The sequence below is a fragment of the Ilyonectria robusta genome (genome assembly GCF_021365365.1).
Source record: "Ilyonectria robusta strain PMI_751 chromosome Unknown BGZ61scaffold_7, whole genome shotgun sequence".
Lineage (NCBI taxonomy): Eukaryota > Fungi > Ascomycota > Sordariomycetes > Hypocreales > Nectriaceae > Ilyonectria > Ilyonectria robusta.
Genome location: NW_025764441.1, coordinates 491705 through 506211, shown reverse-complemented (window position 1 = coordinate 506211; position 14507 = coordinate 491705). Strand labels below are relative to the sequence as shown.

The 14507-nt window shown below is 52.6% G+C and overlaps 4 protein-coding genes across 4 annotated transcripts; 2 read left to right on the top strand and 2 right to left on the bottom strand.

The window, feature by feature from the left end:
- Positions 1-645: 645 nt before the first annotated feature.
- Positions 646-2299, bottom strand: BGZ61DRAFT_530912 (guanine nucleotide exchange factor; the record flags this gene model as incomplete). The annotated part of the gene is made up of 5 exons (XM_046253630.1): positions 646-751; positions 805-1931; positions 2009-2085; positions 2139-2213; positions 2269-2299. The coding sequence occupies 5 exons, from the start codon at positions 2297-2299 to the stop codon at positions 646-648; spliced, it is 1416 nt and encodes a 471-aa protein (XP_046105924.1).
- A 994-nt stretch (positions 2300-3293) lies between these two features.
- BGZ61DRAFT_448746 (Rap1-interacting factor 1 N terminal-domain-containing protein) lies at positions 3294-9157 on the top strand. Its single transcript, XM_046245512.1, has 3 exons — positions 3294-6271; positions 6322-6536; positions 6586-9157. The coding sequence occupies exons 1-3, from the start codon at positions 3502-3504 to the stop codon at positions 8833-8835; spliced, it is 5235 nt and encodes a 1744-aa protein (XP_046105923.1). The 5' UTR covers positions 3294-3501; the 3' UTR covers positions 8836-9157.
- Positions 9158-11293: 2136 nt separating this feature from the next.
- On the bottom strand, positions 11294-12209 carry BGZ61DRAFT_476365 (uncharacterized protein; the record flags this gene model as incomplete). Its single annotated transcript, XM_046248798.1, has 4 exons — positions 11294-11703; positions 11826-11940; positions 12047-12124; positions 12195-12209. 4 exons carry the CDS (start codon positions 12207-12209, stop codon positions 11294-11296), a joined length of 618 nt encoding a protein of 205 aa, XP_046105922.1.
- Positions 12210-12464: 255 nt separating this feature from the next.
- On the top strand, positions 12465-14427 carry BGZ61DRAFT_574113 (sugar transporter family protein; the record flags this gene model as incomplete). The annotated part of the gene is made up of 5 exons (XM_046256149.1): positions 12465-12654; positions 12707-13479; positions 13548-13949; positions 14003-14134; positions 14185-14427. Exons 1-5 carry the CDS (start codon positions 12567-12569, stop codon positions 14425-14427), a joined length of 1638 nt encoding a protein of 545 aa, XP_046105921.1. The 5' UTR covers positions 12465-12566.
- Between the last annotated feature and the right edge of the window lie 80 nt (positions 14428-14507).

The following is a 14507-nucleotide window of genomic DNA, read 5'->3' as shown; positions in this document are numbered from 1 at the left end:
CTCCAAGGATAAATGAAATGGCATCAACTGAGCGCATCTCAGATCTCAACTGCATACCGTGGATGGAAGACTGGGATTTTGTGTTGAATCAGAGACTCCTCGCAAACGAGCTGTCCCGAGGCGTAAAAACAAGCAGGAGGACTCACAGTTGGCAACAGCTGGTCGAGCTGGTCGGGAGGGTTGCTGCGTGCGACCCTGAGTCACAACACAATTTCTTGTCACAAAAACTGAAGAGAGACTCTCGCCTTGTTGAGCAGAGACTGAATGGAGACAGGTGAATCTTGGTGTCGCAGCTGTGTTGCGAGAATGATGAGAGCAAGAGAGAGAAGAAAGTGTTGCAAACTGTCGCTCAAGCTATATTTATGTTGCGTTTCGCTGCCACTAGAGTCTACTAAATTCTACATCATAGTGAGCCAATGCAATGGTTTGCTTTTGGGCCTTTCATAGGTAAGCAGCCCACTAGGACGAGCGGTGAGCCCTAAAAGAGGCACGCAGGCTACCGACGTTCTTTGTTCGTTCGCTATATCGCAGGTTTTGAAACCACTAGCACTCAGACCGGCTTGTCTCAGTTGCGACGACCGAAACGAACGCCCTACCGCAAAGATGAGATGCTACAAGCTGCAATCAAGCAATCCTGCGATTTGTTCATTCCAGTTCCTCAACCTCATCATCTTTGAGCTCCCTAAACTGACCCTGCCTCATGGCTGCCTCCACCGGATTCTGCACATCAATAATGCCAGTTTTCTTCAGTCTAAAAATGGCGTTAATATCATGTTTGTCACTTATCACATTCGGGCAACATACCGCTCGAAGAGCACAAAGAGCCTCTCAGCCTCTCGCTCCTTCTCCTCCTCTGTCATTTCTGGGAGGTCCTCATGCTTCTCCGCCTCAATAAACTGGCCAGTGATGGGGTTGACAGGTTTCTGCTCGCCGCTGGCATCGCCCTTGCTGAACGCCTCTGAAGCTGAGGCAGGGATGGGAACGTTGTTCTGGAAGAGGAAACCCGACGCGAACCCATAGCCAACATTCTCAACAAACTTGGAGGCGTCCCTATCTGACATGTCGAAAAGCAAGTGAGAAATGGCTTCCCGTATGGCGGGTGCGGTAGGGTTGGTGGAGTTCTTGAGAAGCCTGGCGGAGAGCGTCGATCCCTCGCCTAGAACGTTCTCTCGGTCTTCAGCGGTCGGGAGGAGCAGGCCCCGGATATGCTCCTTTGTTGCCCCCGGCGCGTGCTCATGGATATTTCGGATTACGCTGATTAGTGGCGTCACCACGGGTTCCAGTTCGTTGTCACGGTATACCTTCATGGCGGGGTCCAGGATTTCGATCAGTCGCGTTACGACCTTGTTTGGGTCATCCTTGGGATAAATGGCAGCCTGACTCTTTTCTGCCTCTAGATTGAGATTCAGAAGCGCATTGATGAGAGGCCCAAAAGGAGGATCCAGTGGCTTCGATGATGAGATGTCCTGCTTCCACAGCAATGACACAATATGCGGTACTGCGGGGGTAAACGGCGCGATGTGGTCGGCATCGCCGCAGTAGTGAGTAATGTTGAACAAGAGTTTCAAGGTCTCAATAAGCGCCATGTCCTGCATGGGCTCAACCTTGGCCTTGGAAGTTCCGGACAGCTGCTTGGCATGACGACTGAGATTGTCGGTGATGCGTTCTGCGAGGTGATGCTTGTCGATGAGCTCCTTAAGATCGACCTTTGTCTCGTACGTTGACAGAAACAAGACCCGAGAGAGGAGGAACTCGGTGTCGCAGCTCTCAGTCTTGAGGTCGTTGCAGGCTCTGGGTGCGAAGCCTTGGTCGACAAATACTTGACGAGTTTCAGGCTTCAAAAGCATGGCGTTCGCCAATACGCGAAGGGCGGCACGCGCGGTATCACTTGACGGGCTGTGAAACGCATGTCGAAGGAGCATGGAGATGCCCTAGGGAAGCATCAGTCCTGAGCCTGGGAGAGCTGCAATGGCTCGGAGGAGAGGGGCAGGGGCGTTTGTGCACTCACCTCCTTTGTGAAGATGGGGTCGGCATATTTAGGGTCTCGCCCATATATCTTGAGTTCCTCCAGTGCAAGATCGCGGTCTGCATAAAATGTCAGAAGATTATGCCTCATCCAGCTGAGCGGAGAGTCGCACCTTTGGGAAGCAGGATGATGGCGTCTAGGTCATCGGAAAGCTTCTTGACCAGGTTGGTGACAGTGCTGAGCTTGGCTGCGTAACATCAGTTGCTGAGACGTCAGTCAGTGGGAAGGGCAAATGCACTCACCGGGCCCAGTGGCCGTGCCGAGTTGTGCCATTATGAGCGATAGAGATAAATAAGACGATGTGTGAGCAAGAAGAGGGTGACAGTGATGCTAGTATGGATGGTGAGGAGTAGTTTGGATATGGCGGATGGGCTGTCCTCCGGATGTTGGAGGCAGGTAACGTATGGATTGGTGTGGATGTTTGCTGAGTACCTGTGCTGATGCGTCGCTCCTGGCGTTGAGACGCCAGTGGGCTTCATCTCAGGTGACTAACAAGCGCAACCCACTCCGTAAAGGAAACACCACGCCAAAAGTAGAGGGAATGGGCCATGAGGGGGAATGGGCGGGGTGCTTCTGCTGTTGACTGATATTTGACGTCGTATTTCCCAATTCATCTATTAATCTGACAAGGTAAAGCACTGCGAAGTATGAAGTGCAGAGAGAGAAGGCAGCTAATTTGATCCAAGAGTACTATGGTACAGCCCCGCTTGTCCGATGCTTCTTCGTCCGGATCCGGGCCGTGATTCATATACGTACTTATGGCATCTTCATGACAACCTACTTCGGGATGAATCTCGGCATGCATAGGTCAGGATGAATTGATTCACATGCCCAAAGTCACCTCGTCTCAACACGGCCGACTCAATGGAAGGTTCGTCATCAGTGCGCTCTTCTGTCTGCGTTTTGGGACACGTTTTATTCTGGACCTAAAACCATTAAACCGCAGTCTCGTAATTGAGAAAGAGCTAATGTTATAACAATGAGGTCCAATACCACAGATTACATTGATTTTGCAGAGCTTGCCAGGAAATATCGAGGCTTGACGGAAGAAACTGAATCGACCATGCCAATTGTGGCTGATGAAAAGCTCCTGATGCTCCGCTCCGCGTAGTGCACGGACCCCTCGTTTAATTGATTCCGCCTCCCGACCAGCCAGCGCGCGCTTTGACGCGTTGGCCGGACAAGAAATCGCGGCTGAGTCGTGTTGAAGGACTTTACTTTGCGGACCAATTTAGCCCTGCGACTTTTGGCCTCCACCCCAAGCTCCGGCGCCACGATTCTCACCAGACAACCAGACAACCATCCGCCGTTCGCTCCCTTCCACCTCATCGACGGGATCTGAGTATTCACACTCGCTTCGCGCCCGCCCAGTCCCGTCTCGAAATCCTCCCGACCTCCAAATACATGCGTCTGTGACGGTTGCGCGGCCAATTCCCTGCTGTCTAGATCGCCAACGCTGCCTGGCAGTGGCAGCCATGGCATCTTCAGCCTCGGCCTCCAACACTGTCATCGAGTCACTGCCAACCCGGCCCCCAACTCCTCCTCGAGATACCCATCTCGAACCTCGCGTCTCTCTCAGAGCCGTCCTCGGCCGCAGCCCCTTCGACCCGCGACTGCAACTCTCCACGCCGCCGAACCCGAATTCTCCCCTGTCGACCGGGGCAACCAATTCCAACTCGCCCTCGAAACGGATGAGGAAAAAGGTCGAATGGTCCGCTCATACCGAATACAAAGATCCGCCCGAGTATCAGGAAGGCAGCAAGCTGAATAGGTCATCTCCCCTTTCGGGCCCTGCCTCCGTCTCGAAACCCATCAAGGGCATTCTCAAGCCCTCGCCCTCTCCGAATCCCCTGTCCTCGTCGCTACACGGCAACCTCGATGGCCTATCAAGCCAAGCCAATATTGCCGAGATGTTGGACTCAACAATCAAGCAGCTTGCTGGTTCCGACCGGGACTCGCGCCTCGATGCCTACATGATGCTTTCTCGAGCCCTCAAGGCCTCCAACAATTTGCCCGATCGGGTTGCCTTGCAGGACAAGATGAGCCTATTCATGCAGTTCATCCAGCGCGATGTCAAGTCTAGGACCGAGAATGGATCTCCCGACAGCTCCCTCATCAATCACGCCTTAAACCTCCTCACTACCTTCCTACATTTCCAGGCCATCGCTTCGACGCTCACTTCCGACTTCGGAGTCTTCATCATCGATCACTGCATTCGTTCCTTCGACGACCCGGCCGTGCCCAAGGACCTCGTCCGCCATTTGATGCAAGTGGTTGCATTCCAGTCCTTCTCCCACAAGGTCATGACCTTGGATCGAGTTGGTAGGCTGGTGTCCTCCATGCACAGGATCGAGGATCGTTTGACGGGCAAGAGCATCGTCATGGGTCGCATCCAAATCTACAAGCGACTTATCAAGCAATCACGAAACCACATGGTTGTCCACACAGACTGGATGATGGACATGTTCACAGACATGATGAGCACCATCAGAGACATTCGCGCTCAGGCTGTCAGCTTGGGCGCCGATGCTGGATTCTCACTTCGAAATGAAAAGCAAATCATGCGCAAAGCAACCGAGATTTTCCAGACAATGGACGGCGAAGAGACATACATCGAGTTCTACATCCGGAAGCTCGAAGACATGATAAAGGATAAATCATGTTCTTCTGCCGTTCCGCAAATCTGGAGTGCCGTGACCTTGTTTCTCCGCTGTCCACTTGACAGATGGCAATACTTTGGCCCTTGGTTGAAGCTTGCCCAGTCTGCATTTAACACAACCGATACACAAACCAAACAAGAAGCGAATTATGCTTGGAACCGATATGTCTACCTTTCCCTCATTGATACAAAAACGGCGCCAAAGGCCCTTGGCCTACTGGCCCAACCCCTTGTGAGCCAACTACGACGGAAGGTGAACACCAAACAGGCCGACGAAGGAATGAAGCTGCGCAGAGTTGTCATTAGTGGTATCTGCAATCTCTACTATTACGCCTTCCGACCAAGCCACGACAATGCCTCGACCGATACCGTTTGGGACCTTGCACTACAACCTGTCATAGCACAGCTCATCAACCTTGACGGGAAGCCTGAGACGCATGGTGACTCCATGATTCAGGCCTCTCGCATCTTGGCCGGCCTTTTGGATGTTTCGACGCCCCGAGGTTGGAGGGAAGACCGTATTCGGGATATGCCATTGGTCACGCCCGAGGATCTTCCTTCCATCGACTCGAAATGGACTCGTCGAAACTCCGACAAGGTCTTCCAGCTAGTTGGCCCGATTTTGGAGAAGAAATTCACCGATCTAGCTAACAAGGAGAGTTTGACATACAGACTGTGGCACGCGTTAGTCGGGGCCATTGCGGCTGCTTCGGCGAAGGATATCAAGGTTTCTGATGACACCGCCAAGTTCTTTGGCTGTGCCTTGGATATTCTCTCCAAGATGTGGTCCAAGGGATGTTCCGAGGGAGAAGAGTCCGTTAATCCGAAATTCCTGCTGAGTGTCAAGAACTTCGTCCACGTCCTCGTCAACAGCCTTGGACTGCTTCCCTTCACCGAGAAGAGACTATCTATGTCTACGGCAAATAGATTCGAACCTGCGGCAACGCCATCCCGTTCCGATCGAGTCGATCCGTTACGGGGAATCGCCCAAGCCCCTGTATATCATCTCTTCTCTATGCTCTGCTCCATCCCTCCCGGTGTAGCTGACGACGAAACCCTTTGCGAGTTTTTCCAATCAGTTTTCGAGCCGTTCTTCAACGAAAAGAGCACCAAGGTTCGCGTTGAGCTTATCCGCGAGATGCTCCGATTATTGCCCCGGGATGCTCAGGTTCCCTTTGGCCCGTGGGTTCTAGCTGCAAATAGCATGCGTCTGACTTTGGAACAGACCATTTCAAGCTCTATCCCCCCCAGCAGCGAACGTTTTCTTGGCCCTGATTACCGGGAGGTTGTGTCCCTCCTGGAACGTGGTCTTCTGTTCCACCCTAATCTGCCGTCCTCATCCTGGTTCTCGCTCTTCAGCTTCCTCTCAAACCACATTGTCCAGGAGTGTGGCGATGCTGGCCGCGCTCTCGGTCTTGTGGAACCTGTTGCTAAAATACTCTTGGAAAACTTCTTCAAAGCCACAGACAAGCTCGACAAAAGGGCGCTCACTCTGACGACGATGCTCTTCAATGTTGCAAAGCTACCCCGAGACCGCCAAGCTGTAGAGGCTGCCCGACGACGACTATGGGGTGCCCCCCAGCCATGTCGAGGGCATCAACACTCGATCCCTTCGACAGCCTTTACAAGCTCCTAGACCAGAGCCTGAAGTTTCTTTACGACAGTTCGGCAAACTTGGATAATGAAACATCTGTGGCCTCTTACATTGACACTATCAATGCATTTATGAGTGCGTCCTTGTTGCAAGCGGGGCTCAAGACCCTGTCCAAATTGCAGGATGGACTATGTTGGTGGATTCAGGATGATAAGGCTCGGTTGAAATTGAGTGACGAATCTCCTGTGCCCATTGCAGTAAGTACTCATGGCAAATTGCTGATTAATGGAGACTAACAATTATCAGTTACGAGCTCTTTGGGATACTATCAATCGCCATCTGATTTCCGTTGGCCGTCTGGAAAATAAGGACCTTGGCCTAATCGAGCCACTCATTTCGGCAGGTTTCAAAAGCAAGCACCGCTACGTGGTGAACAAAATGGCGGAGACCTGGAACACCATTTTCAAAGATGAGGAGAGCCTTGACTGCTCTGATAGCCTCAAGGCAATCATAACTGCTCTGCGCCCCAAGGTGGATGTGTCATTTCCCGGCATTGAGGAGTCAAGCGGCGAGTTCGGTGCTCAAGCCCAATCATTCATCGGTTCCCAGGACGACCTAAGCTTTATTGCTCTCTCTTCTACCAAATCAGCTGAGCGGGCGACCCCGCCAGCTGCGTCTTTGTCAAAACTTGCCTTTCAAGGACCGATGACTAGGAAGCGTCGGAGAGAAGGCACTCCTGATGTGATGCAGGTCAAGTCAATGAAACGAAAGAGCACACCTCGTTTACGCCACGACAACTCACAGATCCAATTTGCACCAATCGCACCCTCATCTCCTCTGGCGGACGAGTCTCAACATCTCACGGAGAGACAGAAGGAGGTTCGACAGCGGCAGCGAGAGAACGCTGGGGCTATTCCGGGTGTTAGGACTAGCCCCAGAACCCGTTCTCGAACTTCTCTGGCGGAGAAATCCAAAGCAACTCCTGTCAGCACCAGGACACGACACCAAGAATCGACCCCCGAACGCCCGGCGTCCTACGAAGAGTTTATCAGCTTAACCCCGACCCCACGACGGGGACACGCCTTGCAGATGGAAGACTATAACGACCCTCCCTCCTCACCACCACCAGAGCCAAGACCTAACCCGCTGCTGTCCGAGATTCAAACGCGGTCGAGAGCACGGAGCTCCTTGGAGAACTGGGAGTTTTCATCACCCCCGGGAACGCCTCCGACTAGTCATCAGCAAGCCGCCCGCAGCCTTGAGGCCCTTCCGATTGGCTCCACTAAAAGAAACACCAGAAGACGAAGCCGTAGGAAGACCAGATCCAGCTCTCAGTTCAATCCGGAAGTCATTCCCTCAAGTGTCCCTGCAGAAGAAGAGATACCGGTTGCTGTCGAAGAACCTGCCCCTTCAATTCCAGATGAAAAGAAAGAAGAACCCGTCGCGGAAGCTCCATCCACACCGTCTCGTCGAGCTACACCGCCTGATAACAAGGTGGAGGAGACCCCCAAATCTGGAGACGATGAATATGTGGATGCGAGAAGCAGCCCCGAAGAGCCACCACGCGATGAAGCCCCTGCTGCGGCTGAGGAGTTGGTTGATATTCAGAATCATGATTCCTCCTTTGATCTTAGCGAGGTCGACGAGAGCAGCATGATGAGACTGGTCGTTGAGCTTGAGTCGAGACATTGCAACTTGCCGTTTCATAAGTTCAATTCTACTTCTCCTCCGAAGAAAGCAAGTCAACCGAAGACCGCAAGCACCACACTCCATCCCGATTCGTCACCTGAGAAGGAAATGGCTAGGAAGGTACGGTCCAGATCCCCCGTCATTCCATCCACACCCGCGAAGCCAGAACTGGAGGTCTCAAGCCAGAGCCAGCCCCAGAGCCAGAGCCAGCCCCAGAGCCAGAGCCAGAGTAAGAAGAAGAGGAAGCGGCCTGCTGCGTATGCCGAAACTCGTAACAAGAGGAGGCGATCCGTTGGTACCGTGGGGCATGACCAGGGTGACGAAAGCCAGTCAACATCCTTTGAGGAGACCAACTCACCAGTCCCGACTACGCGGCGCTCGTCTCGGCGAAATGCAGGGATGAAGAGTAAAAAGCATCAAGGCAAGGATACCCAGGGCCCAGCAGTGGAGGAGCCCAAGCAAGTGGCACCCAAGGAGGTGGCCTCATCTGATCGAGTGGATGGGCGTGATTGCGGGGACACGGATGAGGAGCTCATGTCACAACTAGTGACAGAGTCCAATGCGGCCTCGCAATCACAGCATGAAGCGGAACCCGAGACAGGAATCCCGATTGCGAATGACCCCATGGAGCTTGACGCCGTTGGGGAAGAGGAACCCCAGGCCGAGCTGCAGGAGAGCGCAGGGGCTCCCCACAGCGGAGAAACCGAGAAAGAAGCGAACAAGACAAACACCATTGTGGACATTCTCCGCGGCGGCCTAAACGAGCTGCGTGGGGCGGCATTGTCGCGTGATGAGGTATACCAGCTGGAGGATATGTTGATGGATATGAAGCGGGAGTTGTTTGAGGCCGAGAGGCGAGGAAGATAGTGACATGCCTTGGATGTATTGGTTACGGTGTCGAGGTATTTTGAGAGGGATTGTATACCACAAGTATACTTGTACAAAGCACTTAGCCCGCGGTCTTGTCACTGCATCATCTCACGATGGAAGCTGGCTACACATGTACACACATCACAGACACATAGATACAACAAAACAAACAAACGAACAAACATTCAAACATATCCATCTAAAATGGAGTTGTTGTTATTTGCACGTATTGGACGCATAGCTTCTGGACGGGTGCTTCGCCCATCATTAAGTTTGAAGTATTATCCCTAAAGACTGAGAATAAATAAAAATAAATCACCTCATATCATAAAGCTTATTCATATAAGATCAATCTTATTGTCCCTGTCATCAGAGAGGATGTCATTTCCGCGTGCAATCAACAGTTGGTGCGTGCGAATATGTAACAATACTCAAAATACAGGGCGTTTTACGGGGCAACTAATAAAAGGCGAGCAATCGAGCTGGGGAAGAGAGGCTAGAAGCGAAAACTAGTCGAGGAAGACCACTTTCGGTCAAGACGAATGCACTATCGACTATCGTGAGATTTAGTTCGGTCTGGACCTCTGGAGTGACTGACGGATGCCTGAAAAGAGGTCTCCGCACGCTGTATCTGTCTCGACGGGGCCGGTGTTTGCGGAGGATCGTCGTGGAAAACATGGGGTGGAAAAATCCGGAGGTCGGATTGTCCCAAAGAGGCAATCCGGGTCCAGAGGGTGTCACTAAGCGTCCCGGTGGAGCCGTGGAGCCGTGGAATCGACCAGGACAGGAAAGTCTAAGGGAGGCGAGAGGCGACAGTTGTGCGCCCGGCAGTCTGTTTCTGACTCCCTTGCCATTGGATTTACTTGTTTCGGATAGTGGAAATGCGGGAGAGACGAGACGAGAGAGGCGAGGGAGGCCGTGGCGTTGCAGAAGGGCCGTGCTGGTGAATCGACCTACATGCCGCCTAGACTCTCGGAACACTCTCCACCCTTTGTGTTAGATGCAACGCAAGGAATCAAACTGCGTGCTTCTGACATGGATTAGGCGGGGGAAGACTTTTTGGCTGTTGCCTGAAATGACCGGGTCCAGGTCATGGTCATGGCTGATTTGCATCTAATGTCTGTGTGTTCTGTCGGTGTTAGCCCGGCGCGGCAGGAAACAGTTGCGTGATGTATTTTGGCTGGGTAGATTGAAATCTGTAGACTAAAGCAACTGCAGGCGAGAAAAGCTACTGCGAGACCTACTCTTCATAAAATCCAAGACCGGATCTGAGTTATATGTCGTCTTTATCGAGGACCGAGGACGATGAGACTAGCGAAGTCGAAAGGGGAAGGGATCGACCGACGTTGGCTGAGCGAAGAGAGAGCTGCTCCTTGAAGAAATTGGGTTGTTAACGCCGCGAGAAGGACCCTAAACGGTTGTGTTTCTTCTGAATCGTGGTGTGATGTACAGGGATACAAGACGAAATAGAGAAATAGTGCATATTATGGTCGTACCTGCTTAGTGGTTGGTGTTGCTTTTGTGCAAGGTAGTTTTCACCCTGCAGTGAGTTGTTACGTCCGAAAAGGGCAGACGAAGACACCAGGGAGTAAACACTAGGCCGCAGTAACAGTGACGAGCAGAATCGCGGAATCCCCTGCGCATCACGAGTACAGGATACTTGCCAACCATGTATCCTCACGTGTGCCAGCCGTTTCATCTATCGGGCAATGGAATTCCGGAGCCACGCCGCGCGACACGGCACTTGCACACTCGCACCACGGCCGCAAGCCCAACGGCTTTAGCGCATGTCTCCACGTGTGTGTTGCAGCCGGGGCATTATTATAGATCATCACGGGTGTTCGTTTGCCTCGTCCAATGTGGGAAACCCGGAGGAGGCCCCCTAGCTACCAGAAGCAACAGCCCCTCCATTGAATGCAACCTTCGAGAGCGAAGCAGCTTCGGCGACCACCTTGCGTCTGACGTACGGAGCAGGACGTCGTTGACGGTACTGCGGGTCCTGATACATGCAATGCCTCGGTTTCCTGTGGCGTCGAGAGGGCCAGTTGGCCGGGAAGGCAAAAAAGACGCATCTTTTCGATGAGGGCGTCATGGTGCATCGGAGCGGAGCTGGCCATGATTCGATGATGGGACCCGTCGTTGACCATCGGCGCTGCGACAATACGGCCAACTCGGTCCAGCACGGCGTGAGATGCGGCGCGTACTGGACGTCCATCCGTCTCTCCGTTCTCACCTAACCCGAGAGCTAGTCTTGACCCCGGACTTTGTGACCAAGGCGGCAAGGCCTGACTCTTGCTTGTGGTGTGGCAGAAGGATCCGGGGACGGACTAACCATCTCATCGGCTCTGGGAGCGGAGATTGGCCACGCACACGTTGCAGATGCATACACCGTGTTAATGCTCCCAAACACACAAAGTCAATTGCCGTTGTGCTGCTGTGCGAGATGCTTGTTTGTTTACATGTTGTTCGAGATATCTCTATCCGTCAAGGCATGTCGTTCGTTGCCCTGCTGCCAATTGTAGAGCCTCATGGCTTCGCGGCATCGCCAGCCTGCAGGACCATGAGCGTTGAGTCGTTGACAGCAGACGCCACGGCTGCGAGAGATCTCTGTCCCACCCAGCTTGGCCCTGCTTAGGCTCAACATGGATCTGGCATCGTTGAAGTTGGCGGCCGCCATTACGTGCGTGCTTCCACGATGGATTCCCACCATGCCAGATGTGTAATAAGGGCAGCGAGGATCCCGCTCGGGTTGCCTCTCTGGATCAAGGGTGCCTTTTGCTCGTCCCGTTGCCCGTGTGCCTCGCCGCTCACGAATCATGACGACGGGCCAAGAAACATTAACGGGGTTGGCCGCTTGGCTGCTACCTCTGAAGGTCAGAGAGCATGCATACATGATGCATAGTACATGGGTGTCGGATGGTACGTGGTGAAGTGTCCCCATTTTGCGGTTCAGAGCACCGAAGACTGCGAAGAGTGTCTAGAAATACCTGAATTGATCCTAACGACATTGGGACGCAACTCGTCCAATAACGACGGCCCCCAGTTTTTCATCCCGTGAATGCCTCCTCCACGCTCAATCCCCAAGATCTTCCTCCACGCGAGCTGGTCATGACATCATCCTTCCCCACGATCAACCCGTTCCCAATTCCTCCAGCCGTAATCGCTCGCACACAACGCTGCAGAGGCCGAGCGGTGTGCTGCGACTTACTATGTAATTCATCTCGCGGAGCTGGTTCATGAGGCGTGCCGCGTGTGCGTATTGAGCATGGTGTTGTTCTTGGCTGCGCTGGAGTCCAGGTTCCCCAGCTCGCCCTCAGCGACACCGCTAAAAGCTTACCTCCTCCCTATGTACATACCTTGCGGCATGGCATGGGTCAGGAAGTACGAGAGGTACCAAAGTCAAGTTGTGAGACGCCGAGTCAGGGGTGTCGGTAGCGTGAAGTGGCCGTGGACCTAGCGCCCACTGCCCCAGCTTGACTCGCTCTACTACACCCTTCCCCACGAATGCAACTGAGATGTCTGTTGCCGGCCGTTACTTATAAACTCCTTGCAATCCCCGTTTCCCCAGATTTCTATCCTCATCTCTCCAGCTTTGTCTCATCATACTTCTTCCCCAGCTCAAGGTTTGAGTTGCACCGGTTCCACTTACACCACCCGCCCCGCTTGACGTCTGGACAAGCAGTGAACAAAAGAACAACAATCAAGACGCGCAAGAAGTCGCTGCCATCATGAAGAAATTCCTCGGCCTGAGAGGCAAGCACCTCAACTGGGCTATCAGCGCCGTCGCCGGCTGTGATTTCCTGCTCTTTGGTTACGGTAAGCTTTCCACAGCCCCACTTTACACAACCCCCATACTGACAATTGACAGATCAGGGTGTCATGGGCGGTATCTTGACTCTGCCCATCTTCCTAGCTCAGTTTCCCGATATCAACGATAGCGAGGATGGAATTAGTCCGTCCCTGAAGTCCACTCGTTCCACGAACCAGGGTATTGCCATCGCCTCGTACAACCTCGGCTGCTTCCTTGGAGCTGTCATCACCATCTTCATTGGAAACCCTCTTGGTCGCAGAAAGATGATCTTTCTCGGCACCACCATCATGGTAATTGGTGCCGCTTTGCAGGCATCCGCTTTCTCTCTGCCCATGTTTATCATCGCGAGGATCCTTACAGGAGTTGGGAACGGGGGGAACACAAGCACTGTTCCTATGTGGCAATCCGAGACATGTTCATCACACAATCGCGGCAAACTGGTCATGATAGAAGGGATGCTCATAACGGGGGGAATTGCAATATCGTATTGGCTTGATTTTGGGCTTGCGTATGCCCCAGGTTCGGTCTCATTTCGCTTTCCATTGGCGTTTCAGATCGTCTTTTGCCTGACTATCCTGACCTTCGTAATGAGCTTGCCCGAGTCCCCTCGATGGCTCATTCTCAAGGGAAGAGAAGAAGAGGCTCGCGAGGTCATTGCTGCTATTTTCGATCTCGATCTGCATGACAAGCACGTTGAAGACGAGGTTAAGGAAATCAAAGACACCACATCCGAGATGAGCAAGGGTACATTCTCTGACTTGTTCAAGCGCAACAAGAACCGCAATTTGCATCGAACCACTCTTGCATTCGTGATTCAGATGTTTCAGCAGGTATGGTAAACCAGGCGGTTAAAAAATGTTACTTTGACAAAGAGCAATCCCTGACTTATACAACACAGATTTGTGGAATCAACCTGATCACTTACTACGCGGCAAAAATCTATAGCGATCTTGGCATGTCTCCGACAATGTCCCGTTTACTTGCGGCTATCAACGGTACCGAATACTTCATCGCATCGTGGCCTGCTGTGTGGTTGGTAGAACGTGTGGGACGCCGAAAGCTGATGCTATTTGGTGCGGCGGGACAGGCCGCTACCATGGCTACCCTGGCCGGCGTCGGCTCTCAAGATACCAAGCCCTTCCAGATTGCTGGAATTGCTTTGCTTTTTGTCTTTAACACCTTCTTCGCCTTTGGTTGGCTGGGCATGACCTGGTTGTATCCTGCCGAAATTACTCCTCTGAGTACTCGTGCTCCCGCCAACGCTCTATCAACCTCGTCCAACTGGATCTTCAACTTCATGGTCGGTTCACCTCGTCTCAAAATACGTGTATCATGGCTAACACTTTGAAATAGGTTGTCATGATCACTCCTGTCGCATTCACCAATATCAAACATCACACTTATACTGTGTTTGCAATCATCAACGCACTTATCGTGCCGTGTGTTTGGTTCTTCTTCCCTGAGACAGCATACCGGTCACTCGAGGTTTGTCTATCCTGACCTAGCAAATTATCTGTGCTAACATCATATTTCAGGAAATGGATGTCATCTTCCAGAAAGTGTCTGGGTGGTCCGCAGCTTTCGATGTCGTCAAGCAAGCAAAGATCGAGCCGTATCGCCACGGCAAGAACGGCGAGCTTCTCATTGTAATCGACGAGATCGACGAAAAGGCCAACGTTGAACACCAAACCGGCAGCTCGAGCAACGACATTGCGGCCAGTACCCCAGCTATGTTTATATCGACGGATGAGGAGAACCAGCGCCGCCAGAAGGAATAAGGGAGAAGGTATTATCTGACGGCTAGGTTATCTGGACAGACAAGATACTCGTGATGATTGGGTGGCTTTTGGACAAGCCG

What these genes read in the sequence shown, in the direction of transcription:
- BGZ61DRAFT_448746 (XM_046245512.1), top strand. Translation starts at nt 3,502, where the DNA reads ATGGCATCTTCAGCCTCGGCCTCCAACACTGTCATCGAGTCACTGCCA. An exon ending in ATGGGGTGCCCCCCAGCCAT is followed by an intron (nt 6,272 to 6,321) that starts GTCGAGGGCATC and finishes ACAAGCTCCTAG; the next exon opens with ACCAGAGCCTGAAGTTTCTT. An exon ending in AATCTCCTGTGCCCATTGCA is followed by an intron (nt 6,537 to 6,585) that starts GTAAGTACTCAT and finishes AACAATTATCAG; the next exon opens with TTACGAGCTCTTTGGGATAC.